Raw genomic sequence first — 14,012 nt, forward strand, 5'->3', positions numbered from 1 at the left:
GGAAGAGCCCTGATGAATGGTCTTGGTCCGAAATGTCAACTGTTTATTCTGCTCCAATTCTAAGTCTGACCTGCTGACTTCCTCCAGCATTTTTTTGGGTTGATCTAGGGAAAATTGTTCTTTTCACCCCACATGATTCGAGCTTGAAGATTTGTACAGCCAGATTTGGGAACAGCTTCTTTCCAACTGTGATAAAATTGCTGAACGGATACTGATCCGGATCTGGGCCATACATTCCAAATATCCGGACCTGACTTGCACTACCTTACTTTCCCTTTTCTATTTTCTAATTATGATTTATAATTTAAAATTTTATCACATTTACTTCGATTTGTACTTCTGGGAGCGCGAAGCACAAAAACAAATATCGCTGTGATGATTGTACGCTGTAGTATCAATTGTTTGGTGACGATAAAAGTAAAGTAAGCATCCGCCACCAACCTCTCTTCACTTCCAATTTAGTTTGATAATACTTGAGACTTGGACGGTTTGAAAAAATCTGGTTTTCTGGGCATCACAGCCGCAGGGACCTGAGGCCATCATACTGCAGCCATGGTCATCTGGGAGCAGCAGTCTCTTGAAGGTGATCATCAGAGTTACATTGGCACAAACTAAATGAGCCACTAGCTTACAGGTCCAGAAACCGTGGTTCAATCCTCATCTCTGGCACTGTCTGGGTGGAATTTTTATGCAATTGTGTGGGTTTCCCCCGGGTGCTCTGGTTTCCTTGTACATCTTAAAGGCATGTAGACAAGTAGGCTTGCCAATTCGGTTCCTTCTAGATTCTCCCATTCACCTAAAATTGGCAAATATGTAGGCGAACGGCAGAATCTAGGGGGAACTGATAGGAATGCTGGCAATTTTTATATAAAAATCGCCAACATTCCCATCAATCAACACTCATCAAGTAACTATACTGGCCCACGGTAAAACAATTGAATTTTAGTGATATGTGCTCTCGCTGGCCTCTTTATTAGGTTCAGGAATGGAGCCTGGTGTGCTGTTCTGCTGACGTAGCCTATCCACTTCAAGGTTTGATGCTCTGTGCATTCAGAGATGCCCTTCTGCACACTGCTGCTGTGATAGGTGGTTATTTGGATTGCTGTTCTCTTCCTGTCAGCTTGAACCACTCTTCTCTGACCTCTTCCATCAACAAGATATTTTTGCCATAGAACCGCCACTCGCTGGATGATTTTTGTTTTTGCGCCATTTCTGTGTAAACTCTAGGGACTGTTGTGCTTGAAAATCCCAGATCAGCATTTTTTTGGGATAGTGAAGCCACCCTTTTTGACACCAACAATCATTCTGCGGTCAAAGCCACTTGGATCACAGTTTTCTCCCATTCTGATGTTTGATCTGAACAACAGTGGAACTCCTTGACCACGTGTGCTTGTTTTTATGCTTTGAGTTGCTGCCACATGATTGGCTTATTAGATATTTGCACTTAACATGTACAAAAGCTGGATGAACTCAGCAGGTCGGGCAGCATCCGTTGATATTTGCATTAATGTTCAGGTGGGCCTAATAAAGTGGCTACTGAGTATAATTATGATTTTTACGTAAGAATAATACAAAGTTGCTTTAGTGTGCTCTAATTAAAATGGGTACTTGATAAGTAGTGTGTCCATTGTACTTAAGAAACTATTTTTCAAGTCAAGTTTATTGTCAATTAACTAAGTACATGTATATAATGAGACAATGCTTCTCAGAACCAGGGTGCAAACCATACCTTCTTAAGTTATTGTGTGTTAAGGATAAAATCTACAGATGAATCACATATAAATAACAAACTGAGGTACATTAATATTAAATATTGTAAGGTACAGAACAGTTTATCCAGTGACACTTCAAATATCATGCAGCAGGGAGTTCAGAAATCTTATGACTTGGGGGAAGAAACTGTTTCCCATCCTGACTGTTCTTGTTTTTATGCATCATAGTCTCCTGTCTGATGGTAGAAAGCCAAAAGGGGATGCTGGATTGGATCCTTAATAATACCAAGGGCCCTGGGTACGCAGCGCTCCTGATAGATGTCCCAGATGGATGGTAGGGAGACCCCTATGATCCTCCCAGCTGTTTTCAGTCTTTTGTAGGGACTTCTGGCCTGATGCTCAGCTGCTCCCGTACCAGACGGAGATGCAACTTGTCAGGACCCTCTCAATGGTGCTCCTGTAAAACACATTTAAGATGGGGGTGGGGGAAGCCTTGCTTGCCTCTACGTCTCAGGAAGTGAAGGTGCTGCTGTGCCGCTTTGTTCATGGAGGTGATATTGAGGGACCAGGTTAGGTCATCTGTAATGCGAACTCCCAGGAACTTAGTGCACTTACCTGTCTTTACAGAGGAGTCATGTATTTGCCGGGGGTGGGGGTCCGTCTGCACCTTCCTGAAGTCCACAATAATTTCCTGTGTTTTCTCCCTGTTCAGGCTTTGATTGTTTCAGGTTAGGTTATTTCCTACATTGGCATCCAACACATCTCCCTGCTGCATGATATTTGAAGTGTCACTGCTTAAACTGTTCTGTACCTTACAATGTTTAATATTAATTCACTTTAGCTGGTTATGTGTGATCCACCTGTAGATTTTATTCCACATTTGACCCTGAGAATGAAGGGTAATCTTAGTGAGATGTTCCAAGGGAGCTTGGCAGACAATATAGACAATAGACCGTAGGTGCTGGAGTAGGCCATTCGGCCCTTCTAGGCAGCACCACCATTCACTGTGATCATGGCTGATCATACACAATCAGTACCCTGTTGGCAGGATAGGTTCTGAGAGCATGCTTCCCCCCCCATGGGGTATCTGATATATGGAGACATCATTTCAGTTCAAGGGCTGAGATGAGAACATTTTCTTGTTTTCAGGTTTGGGATCCTTTAGAATTCTTTCCCTCATGAATGTGTGGTTGAGTCAATGGATGCCTTGCTTAATGGTATAGTTTGATGGCATCAAAAAGGTTGGACTCCCTGTGTCTGGGCTGATATCGATGAATGTTTGGGAGTTGAAATTAAGGGGAACGGGTAGGTAAGTGGAGTTGGGGCCGGGACTTGGATGGCAGGGCAGGTATGAGGGCGTGCGTCTAAACCTGATTCTACTCCTTCTGGTCTAACACTTGTGTGCGTTGTTTAGGTATTTTTCCAGAGGCTGAGAAGGACCCCGTGATACAGATTGGCAACATGATGCTGAAACAGGGCGAGAAGGATCCTTTTATCCGCAACGTCTTCACTCTCAAATCTTGTGCCGGCATTGTTGGATCGCAGGTGCTATGCTTTGAGAAGGAGAGTGAGCTTCTGAAGGTATGTGAACTAACTGAGTGTAGTGCTTTGCAAGTGATTTGTGTCAATCTTTGGACCTAACAGGAATAAATTGTATCATCCTCTTGGGCAGTTCATTCTTTTGAAGACCCTTAACAGTATTGATTTTCATAGGGATTTTTGGGTCTAAATCCATAACTCCCTGAAAATGGCTACTCAAGTTGATTGGGTGATAAAGCAGGCAGATGGCAAGCTTGTCTTTATTAGTCAAAGAAATGAGCTCATGAATTGGGAAGTAATGTTACAGCATTGTAAAACCCTAAAGTTGGGCTGCACCTGGAGTATTGTATTCAGTTCCAGTTGCTCTGATACAGAGGCTTTGGAGGTGGTGCAATTGATTCACCAGGACGTTGCCTGGATTAGTGGGAATAAGGAGAGGTTGGACAAACTTGTGTTGCTTTCTCTGGAGTGGTTGAGGCTGAGAGGAGACCAGATAGAGGTTTATAAGATTGAAAAGTATAGATAGAGCAGATAGCTGGTATCTTTTTCCCAGGGTTGAAATGTCTAATATCAGTGGATATGCCTTCAAAGTGGGAGGGGGCAAATTCAAACGAGATGTTCGGGGCTAGTTTTTTAAACATCATGGTGGGTGCCTAAAATGAGCTAGCTCAGATGAAAGTGGAGGCGGACATAGTAGAGGCGTTTAAGAGGCTCTTAGATAGCTACGTGGACATGCAGAGAATGGACGGATATGGACACTGTGTAGGAAGAAGGAAAGAGTTACTATAGGTGTTTCATTAGATCAGCACAATATTGCACCAAGAGGGCAAGCATGTAATGTGAGGTGGGGGGGGGGGGGGTGCAATTTGGAAGGAGATATGGGGCGGGGGGGGGGAGTTTTTTTTTAATACAGAAAGTGGTGGGTGCCTGGGATGTACTGCCTGGTGTGGTGGTGGAGGCAAGTACAACTGAGACTCTTAGCCACGTGAGTGTTGTGTTGGTAGATGGGATTAATTTAGCATTTTATTTCTAACTTAGTTTGGCACAATATAGTGGGTCATGGGTCCTGTTCCTGTGCTGTGCTTCTAAGTTCTAATGAGAACAGACCACCTTCCTGCAATGTAGTTCTCCTTCCTGAGCATTGAGATTTTCTCTGTTTAAATGTATTCATACTGAGATTGTGGGTAATTCCCAAATGAACGCAAATATCTAATGTGAAATTTTATTACAGTTATGCACATTTTGCTGGTGTTTATAAGGCTTAAAGCTTTATCTGTCACATCAAAACGTACAGTGAAGTGTGTCGTTTGTGTCAGTGACCAGCACAGTTCGAGGATTGTGCTGGGGGCAGCCTGAGCATCCACACCACCAACATAGTGTGCCCACAACTCACTAAACCTAACCCTAAATGTACATTGTGCAACGTGGGAGGAAACAGGAGGAAACCCCACACGTTCACGGGGAGAATGTACGAACTCCTTACAGACAGAGGCAGGAATTGAACCTCGATCGGTCATTGCTGGTGCTGTAAAGTGATTGTGCTAACCACTAGGCTACCATGCCAGTCGGTTTTCACCTACAGTATGAACTTGATAATGAGAAGCCATTTTGCCTTTGTGCTGAAGAGGGCCTGGTTCTTGTCTGATAACCAAGTGCTTGTGCTGCTTCAGTGGATGTCACTGAACAGTGGAGCTTCCTGAGGTAAAAGTGAAAACGTTTGTGATCATTGAATGTCAGTGAATTTCCAACCAGTGAAGTTTTGCTCCTGTGTCTTATGGTCTTAACTTGGTTAGTAAAGGCCAATTAATACTTTTGCGTCGAATCTACGCTATAGGTACGTCGTAGCTGCGTACCCTATGCCGTAGACTCATGTGCACTTCCCCAAACTACACGTCGCGGCGACACAGACTGCAACAACTGTGATTGGTCCACTTGGTAGCATCGCATTTCCTCCTACGCATTTCCGGTTGCTTGGCACCAGTTTGTAGCTAGCTGCTACAGCCTGTTGACTTCCACCTGAAGCTAAAACTCGAATGGTGACTGCCAGTCTCCAAGTAATGTCTATAGGCATGCTGTGTGTACACTGATATGAAATAAATGGAGAAAATGAACCAAATCGTCAAATCTACCTGCCGACACCTGAAAATATTTGATACGCATCTCCTCGCCCGTGTCTCTCAGTGGCCGGACAAGCACAGAAGTTTCACCCTCCTTCTGCCTCAATCCGTGCAATGGCGGCACACACCATCTCCTCAGACGTCTTCTCTCTTTTCCGCGTGGCAGTAATTTCAAAAAAAGTAACTCCGGTTCAAGCTTTATTGGCTCCAACATGATGTGCTCAGTTTCAGTCGCCATTGTTTGGAGTACATGAAGAAACTCAACACAGTGGCATAGAAACCCCACCACCAACTTGCGTTTTGGCAGGAAGAAGTATAAATACAACGGCGTAGGCCGCTTGCATAGGCTACGGCGTAGAGTCTACACAGAAGTATAAATCAGCCTTAAGAGTGTCAAATGCTTACAGGGAGAAGGCAGGAAAATGAGGTTGAGAGTTAAAATACAAAGTCAAAGTTAATTTATTGTCAAGGTATATGTATGTCACCATGTATTACCTTGAGATTTGTTTTCTTGCAGGCATTTACAGGAAAATAAAGAAATACAATAGAAAATCATGAAAAACTATACATAAGCAAAGACTGACAAACAACCAGTGTGTAAAAGATGACAAGTTAGTAAGTGACACCGAGAACATGAGTTGTAGAGTCCCTGGGATCAACCATGGTAGAATGGCAGAGCGGACTCCAGAGACCAAATGGCCTAATTCTGCTGCTCCTATGTCTTTTGGTCTACATTGGTAATGCAATTTGGGAAGATCTCCCAGAAATATAAATAACAGGGTAATCTTGTCAGTGGGTAAATATTGAATAGGGCATTAGAGAGCCCTGTTCTTTTTTTTTGTGTGAAGTGCTTTACAGCCCTTTGCATTGACCTGTTTGAGTGCACCCATGACTTTGTGGCTAGGCTCTGCTCAAACTCCATTTATAAATTTGCTGATGACAAATTTGTTGTTGGTAGAATCTCAGACGGTAACGAAGGGGCATACAGGAGTGAGAGATTGGTTGAGTGGCGTCACTATAGCAACCTTGCCCTCAGCATTAGTAAGACCAAGGAATTGATTGTGGACTTCAGGAAGGGGAAGTCGAGGGGACACACACCAGTCCTCATCGAGGTGTTCCTGGGTGTCAACCTCTCTGAGGACCTCTCCTGGACCCAACATATTGATACAATTACAAAGAAGGCATGCCAGTGGCTGTATTTCATTAGGAGTTTGAGGCAACTTGGTATGTCACCAAAGACACTTAAAATTTGTACAGATGTACTGTGGCAAGCTTTCTAACTGGTATTGTGGGGCTACTGCACAGGATTGGAAAAAGTTGCAGAGGGCTATGAACTCAGCCAGCTTCATCATGGGCACCAGCCCTTCCACACTTTGAGGACATCTTCGAAAGGCCATGCCTCAAAAAGTCAGCACCCATCATTTAAAAACCCCTTATCACTCAGGATGTGCTCTTTTTACTATCATTGAGGAGGTGGTACAGGAGCCTGAAGACACATGCTGAAATGTTTTAGAAACAGCTTCTTTCCCCCGGCTTTCAGATTTCTGAACGGACAATGAACCAACCCGTGAACACTACCTCACTATTTTTGTTCTCTTTTTGCACTAATTATTAAATTTAATTTTAAATATACATGTGATTGTTGTTTTTGTGTATTTTCACCATATGGCTGCCATGAAACAACACATTTCATGACATGTCAGTGATGCTAAACCTGACCCTGTGTCTTTAATGTCAAGCTAACACTCGTGACAATGCTACACCTGCTCAGACTACACTGCGGCGCTGAAAGTCATTGCTGAGGTCGCTTTTGGCGTGCTCTGTACATTTGTTATAGCAATGAAGCCATTATTGGGAAAGAATGAAAAGCAGATTAACCAAAATTTTGCCAGGACTTGAGCGCCCAAGTTATAGGGAGACACTGGGCAAGGCAGGACTTAATTCCTTGGCGTGTAAGAGAAGGGTGGGTGATCACGAGAGGGCATAGACACGGTGAATACGCACAGTCGTTTTCCCATAGAAAGGGAAATTGAAGACTAGAAGGCGTAGTTGTAAAGTGAGAGGGGAACGATTTAAAACTGACCTGAAGGGCAACTTGCTCATGCGGAGCATGGTGAATATAAGGAACGAATTGCTAGAGGAAGTGGTTGAGGCAGGTACAATAACAACATTTATGAGATGTTTGGACAGGTACACAGATATGAAAGGTTCAGAGGGACAAAGAGCCAAATGCAAGCAAATGGGACTAGCTTCAGTGGGCATCGTAGTCAGCACGGATCAGTTGGGGCGAAAGGCTTGTTGTGCTATGTTGCTCTGTGAATCAGTGGAGTATTTGCGCTGACTCAATTTTGGTTGGGAAACTTGTCCTGAACTCTGCTTGCATCTCAAATGAAGTTGTATATGAGAGGAAGTGTTTGCATTTTATTTTGCTCTTTGCAGAATCAGTGGTGGATTGCAGAGTAGGCTATTCTTGTGTTTTCTCGGCAACTCTATTTATCCCGTTTTATATATGTATTTTATCTGCATATTATCGCATGCTTTTTGAAAGCACCACTGATGGAGAACTGATTAGTTTCCCCAAAGGGCAGATTCTAAAGGCCCACGCTCTGGAACGAAGTGAGGCTCATGCAAAAAAAAAATCCTCTGTGGTTTGGTGTCTGCAGCCTCTCCGCTTTTAGATCTAGCCAGCTAAAGCAGTATTCAGTCAAATTTACATAGAAGGAGGACTGTGTCCGTTCGGCTGGGTGCACACAGCTTCACCATTAACACTTCTGTTCCATTGAGTGGAGGTGGGGGAGAAAACTAGTTTGATTTTGGGTAATCAATCCTTTTTTTTCTTTCCGAAGTGTAGTGAAGTAGTTATTCACTTCACCGTAGTGAAGTAGTTATTCTAGACCGGTGACTGAGGCTGTATACTGTAGTTCAAACAGTCGAAGCTTCAGGCCAAAACCCTTCTTCAGAAGGGTGCAGAATCTAGAGTGCATGTGAATGCAAAGGGTCTCAGCCTGAAACATCAACAGTTTATTTCTCTCCATAGATGCTGCCTGGTCTGATTTCCTCCACCATTTTGTGTGTGTTGCTCTGTATTTCCAGCAGAATCTCTGTGTTTGTAAGTTTAAGTACCACCATGGAGAGCTCTGAAATTGAATTTGATAAATCAGGTAATTTGGTCTATTACTCAGGAAAGAAATGCACCATGAAAGTTTCTAGTTTCTTCACTAGAGTGAAAAATCACCTTCATGGCTCTGCCTGGTCTGTGCAGAGCTCTTGTCTGTACTCTCTGGTTGACTTGAAATGGTCCACAAATCCTAACTGTTCCGGATAGGCAGTAGTGTAACCTTGCTGATCTAACCAACGTTCTGGGAACCTGTACCGCCAAAATAAAAATAAAGAATCCACACATTATGTAAACAATCTTTTACATCAAGATATTTATTTCCTGCAGACTTTAGGTAGCAATCCATGCAGTTTTTCATGAGTACAGAAAATTCTTATGGATTCAGTAGGAAGTTCAGTCCACTGTCAGGCACTTTGTGAAAGAGAGAACAGGCAACAAGGTCTCATTGAGAATAAATTTTGAAGTTCAAAGTAAATTTATTATCTAACTCCATGTTTGTCACTATATATTACCCTGAGGGTAGTTGTCTTGCAGGCATTCATGATAGATGCAGAACAACCTAACAGAATTAATGAATAACTTCTTACAAAGATGAGTAAGCAAGCAATGTCCAAAAGAAGACAAATTGCACAAATACAAATAAACAATTGATTGAGACGGCAGATCCCAGGCCTGAGAGGGATCGAAATGGCAGGGCCTGGGTCAGAGAGTGAGGAACAACTGTTGTTTGGCCAATTTAAGCGCCAGGCTAGATTGAAACGGTCAGTTGTGTAGAGGCTGGAGGAGAGAGACGCGCCATAACGATCACTTGTCTTGTGCTGAACTGAGGTTGTTGCCTGCAGCTACTGGCCTCCCGAATTGGCTTTGACTGGCTTCAGGGCTGTGAACTCACTTTCATGAACTTCAGTTCTGAATGTTATTGGCTTGCTTTTATTGTTTGCTTGATTTTTTTTTCTGCACATTGGATGTTTGGCAGTCTTTTTTTAAAATGGGTTTGATTGAGTTTTTGTTTTGTGGCTCTCTAAGGAGACAAATCTCAAGGTTGTATATAGTCTACATACTTTGATAATGAGTCCATTGGTTGTGGAATCAGTTCCGTGTTTGTCCTAATGGTTGAAGTGTAATAACTATTCCTGAACCCGGTATTGGGACCCAAGTCTCCTCTAGCTCCTGCCTGATAGTATTAGCGAAAAGAGAGCATGTGTTGGATGGCGGGGTCCTTGATGGCTGCTCCACTCTTGTGCTCCTAGTGGACATGCTGAACGGTGGGGAGGGCTTTTCCTGTGATGGACAGAGCAGTATCCACTTTTTTCTGGCTGTAAATTTAGTATGCAATAGAAATATTAAAGGTGGCGCAACAGCGATCGGGGTTCAATTCCTGCCACCCTCTGGAAGGGGTTTGTACACTCTCCTCGTGACTGTGTTGGCTTCCTCCCACGTTTCCAAAGGTGTAGTGGTTAGGGTTAGTAAGTTCTGAGCATGCTATGTTGGTGCCAGCAGCATGGCCACACTTGCGGCTGCCCCCAGCACATCAAAGGACTGTAGTCGTTGACGTAAATCAACACATTCCACTGTTTTGATGTAGCTGTGACAAATAAAGCTAATAATTTTTTTAAAGAAGTATTTGTCTCTTTGTTGATCTTAGAAATGAAAGGCAATGAAAGATTAATTAAATGATGCTGAGGTATTAACCTTAGTGCTTGTTGGTAGCCCAGTTGTCTGGGGCATTCGACTAAAGGTCTGGGGGACTGGAGTTCAAAGCTACATACTCGATCAAACTAATTCCAGGTGAGGAGCTAGTATTAGCAATGTTTATGAAATTCATGGAGTTTTATAGAAACTCATTTCGCCCACTTATTTACTTTGGGGAAGGGAATTTGCTGTTACTGTCTTGTCTGTTATTCCAGGTCAACATGGCCATGTGGGTCACTTTATTGTCTTATGAAATGGCCTAGGCAACTACTCCGTTCAATGGCAGTAGATAGTGGTCTTGGTTGTGCGACCCACATTCTGTTCTTGAAAGTAAGCATATTAGATATCACGACTTGCAGCAACCACAGGGCCCAGTCTTTTATTCCAGGTACCATACCTGGCACTTCTGACATGTTCAGAGGTTCCTTGGGAAACTAATGTGAGGCAGAGACTGATGGGTTCTTGATTGGCAATGGGGCTTGGGTTATGGGGAGAATGCTGGGGCGGGGTAGTGTTTGAGGAAACAAACCCTGATTGAACGGCAGAGTAGATGCATTGGGCCAAATGGCTTAATTCTGCTCTTGTGGAAAGATGCTGTACTTCAAGATTTGGAAGCTCGCTGTTGAGGCGTAACCTCTTTGCTGAGTTTCCATAGTGGAGATTGGCCCCAAATTGTGTTACCAGATCTCAACATTTGTTTGCTCCTTAGAAAGAAGGTGGATCTAGTGTACGGAGGCATAAGACTTGGTGGTTGCAGTCATTTTATTAAAGAGTTGAAGGGATCAAATGCAAGAGGAAAAAAAAGCAAAGACAAAGAAGTCGTGGTGATCTCATACTCGGACCAGAGATAATGACATTTCAGTAATAACAATTGACCTATCAAATAGCCGGATTCAAGAGGCTTGACACCTGCTGCACAAAAACTGAGAAGCTTCTAGAAAGTAGAGTCTGCTATTCTACAATTACTAGAAAACCTACTGAGCAATTGCATGAATATAGGTGATTAAATAAAGATCATAAGCAAGCATAGGAAAGTTAAACCACAAGAAAAGCAACCCACAACTACACCCTGAACCAACATTCATGATTAAAGGATTTAACAGAGTGAGCTTGGATGAGAATAGGCTCTGCTGAAAGAGTGATGGACAGTGGGAGGTGGGTGCTGTGTAGGAACACTGAGGCTTAGTGAGCCCTTTTCTCCGCCGTAACATTCTATGTAATAAAGAGAAAATAATACTTTTGTTTAGAAATGTGTTTCAGTTATTGTCAAGTTTGATATTCTATCATTTGTTGACCAGGTAGGTCAGCTGTCCATCTTACTCTAATTGGTTTTGAGTTACTACTCTCCCCATGCTGGGCCCCTTCTGTAGGATAACACCCTACTTCTCAGCAGATATCTTGCAGCGTGTGAGCCAGTTTGAGTGGGAATTTGATTGTTGTTCAAATTTGTCTTGTTAAGATTGAAATCCTCTGGAAAAACTCTGTCCTTTTATCCACAAGCTGACACAACGTCGCTCAGCTCAAACACAATCCATAAATTTGCCGATGACACATTTGTTAGCTGAAACTCAGACTGTGATGAGGAGGCATACAGGAGTGAGATAGATTGATCGGCTAGTTGAGTGGTGTTGCTGCAACAATTTTGCACTCAGTGTCAGTAAGGTCAGGGAATTGATTATAGACTTCAAGAAAGGGAAGCCAGGAGAACACACACCCGTCCTCATCAAGGGATCAGCAAGGGAAAAGGTGAGCAAGTTCAATTTCCTGGATATTAACATCTCTGAAGATCTATCCTGGGCTCAACATGTTGCTGCAATTATGAGAAAGCCAAGCCAGCGGCTAAAACTACAAGCACTCTAGCAAATTTCCACAGATGTACCGTGATGGGTTTATTTTCAAACGTTGGTGTACAATTTGAGGACTTCAAATACCTTTGTGTATTTTTCTCTTTTTCCTCAGACTTGGTCAGAATTTATCCGAGTAGCTGATCCTGATATAATTACTGGATACAACATTCAGAACTTTGACTTGCCGTACTTGATCAACAGGGCACAGGCGCTCAAGGTAAGAATGATGGTGCATTTTTGTCACTTGTTTTTTTCTCATCGTGCCTGGAATTCCCTTGACTTGGCGATAATTTATGCACACGTAACATTTTTAACAACCTGCCAGCTAGCCTTGTGAACAGCCTGGTGATGTATCTCTAGTGCAAGTAAAGGTAGAACAAGGTTAGCCCAGTCAGCGCCCAGCGTCTCGCTCAACATTTTGGTGAGTTAGAATTCTATAGAATTTATCATATAAAAGGAAGTCGTTGCCTATCCAATCCAACAGTTAGACTCAGATTCATATTCAGATTTATTTATTACATATATAAATGTAATAAATGTCCAATGAAATGCATTGTTTGCATTAACAACCAGTACACTCAATGATATACCAAGGGCAGCCCGTAAGCATCACCACACATTCTCGTGCCAACGTAGCATGCCCACAGCGTTCAGCAGAACAACACAAGCTGGAACAATAAAACAAGACAACAATAGCAAAGAGAAGCCCTTCCCCACCCACCTACTTTCACATACTGACAGGCCTCCAACCCCAGGGCAGGTTACCTCTGGGCCTCCAGTCCTTAGCCAAACTCTCAATTGTGCAGACGTCAGGCATCCAACTTCGGACTCTGCCTCAGATTTCATCTTCGGACTCTGCCTCAGATTTCATCTTCGGACTCTGCCTCAGATTTCATCTTCGGACTCTGACTTCTTGACTTGCACGGACCTCTGACTGCGATGACCTGGACTTCTTAACATCAACGTGTTCCAGTGCATCAGTCTGTTTTGTCCTGCTAATATTGTCAAGGTCTCTCTCTCACAGGTGAATACTGAAGCAAAGTATTCATTAAGAGCTAACTTCCCTCCTCCATCTCCAGGCTCACATTTCCTATTTTATCCTTGATTGGACCTACCCTCACTCTAGTCATCCTCCTGTTCTCCTGGCATCGGGATTTTCTTTTATCCTACTTAACCAAGGGCTTCTCACATCCTCTCCTAAGTCCATTGCTGGCTACTTTGTAACTCTTTAGAGCGCTGTCTGACTCTTACTTCCTAAATCTTAAGTAAGCTTACTATTCCCCTGACTAGATGTTCTACATCTCCTGTCAACCACAGCTCATTCCACCACCCTACCACTCTTTCCCTGCCTCAATGGGACAAACCTATCCGGAACTATGCAAGAGCTCCCGAGACAACCTCCACATTTCTGTGCATTTCCCTGAGTATATTTTATGCTTCCAAGTTCCTGCCTGATAGCATTGTAATTTCCCCTCCCTCAATTAAATACTTCCCATACCGTCTGCTGTAAAGGTCAGGGAGTTGTGGCAACTGTCTCTGAAATGCTCACCCACTGAGAGATCTGTCATCTGACCAGGTTCATTGTCTAGTGTGAGAGTGAAAAGTTGAAACCAAGGCCAATGCTTACAAAGGGAACTGAGTCAATATTTACAAACTTAATTTTGAGCCTCTTCATTCTGCAAGTCCTTCCCTTTTATGCACTTGTTAATTTTCTTTGTGAGTCAGCTAACTGGAGATGAGTGACACTGTTTGCTAGGTGAACTCATGGCGTTGCTCTCGGAGCAAAATGAGAACAAAAGCTGTTTCCTATTTCAGTGCTTTGAAAATGTCAGGTGGCAGGTGTTGTATCTGCACGGAGCAAGAAAAGACAACAGAGTAGTATGATTGAACGTTTTACCTGAGTCACGTTAGTAACTGTACACGCTGGGCAAACTTTCAGTGCTGTCGAGACGAGCTGAGCCCGCTGAGATGGAAAAAAAAGTGCATT

At 43.2% G+C, this 14,012-nt stretch overlaps 1 protein-coding gene across 3 annotated transcripts in view; it reads left to right on the forward strand.

The window, feature by feature from the left end:
* The window catches only part of pold1 (polymerase (DNA directed), delta 1, catalytic subunit), a 247,573-nt gene that overhangs the window by 37,736 nt on the left and 195,825 nt on the right, over window positions 1–14,012 (forward strand). For all 3 annotated transcript variants that reach the window (XM_059953951.1, XM_059953950.1, XM_059953952.1), the window contains exons 9-10: window positions 3,127–3,293; window positions 12,138–12,242. In XM_059953951.1, coding sequence (XP_059809934.1) covers window positions 3,127–3,293; window positions 12,138–12,242 — 272 coding nt within the window. The remainder of the gene's footprint in view (window positions 1–3,126; window positions 3,294–12,137; window positions 12,243–14,012) is intronic.

This window comes from Hypanus sabinus, chromosome 29, assembly GCF_030144855.1.
Source record: "Hypanus sabinus isolate sHypSab1 chromosome 29, sHypSab1.hap1, whole genome shotgun sequence".
NCBI lineage: Eukaryota > Metazoa > Chordata > Chondrichthyes > Myliobatiformes > Dasyatidae > Hypanus > Hypanus sabinus.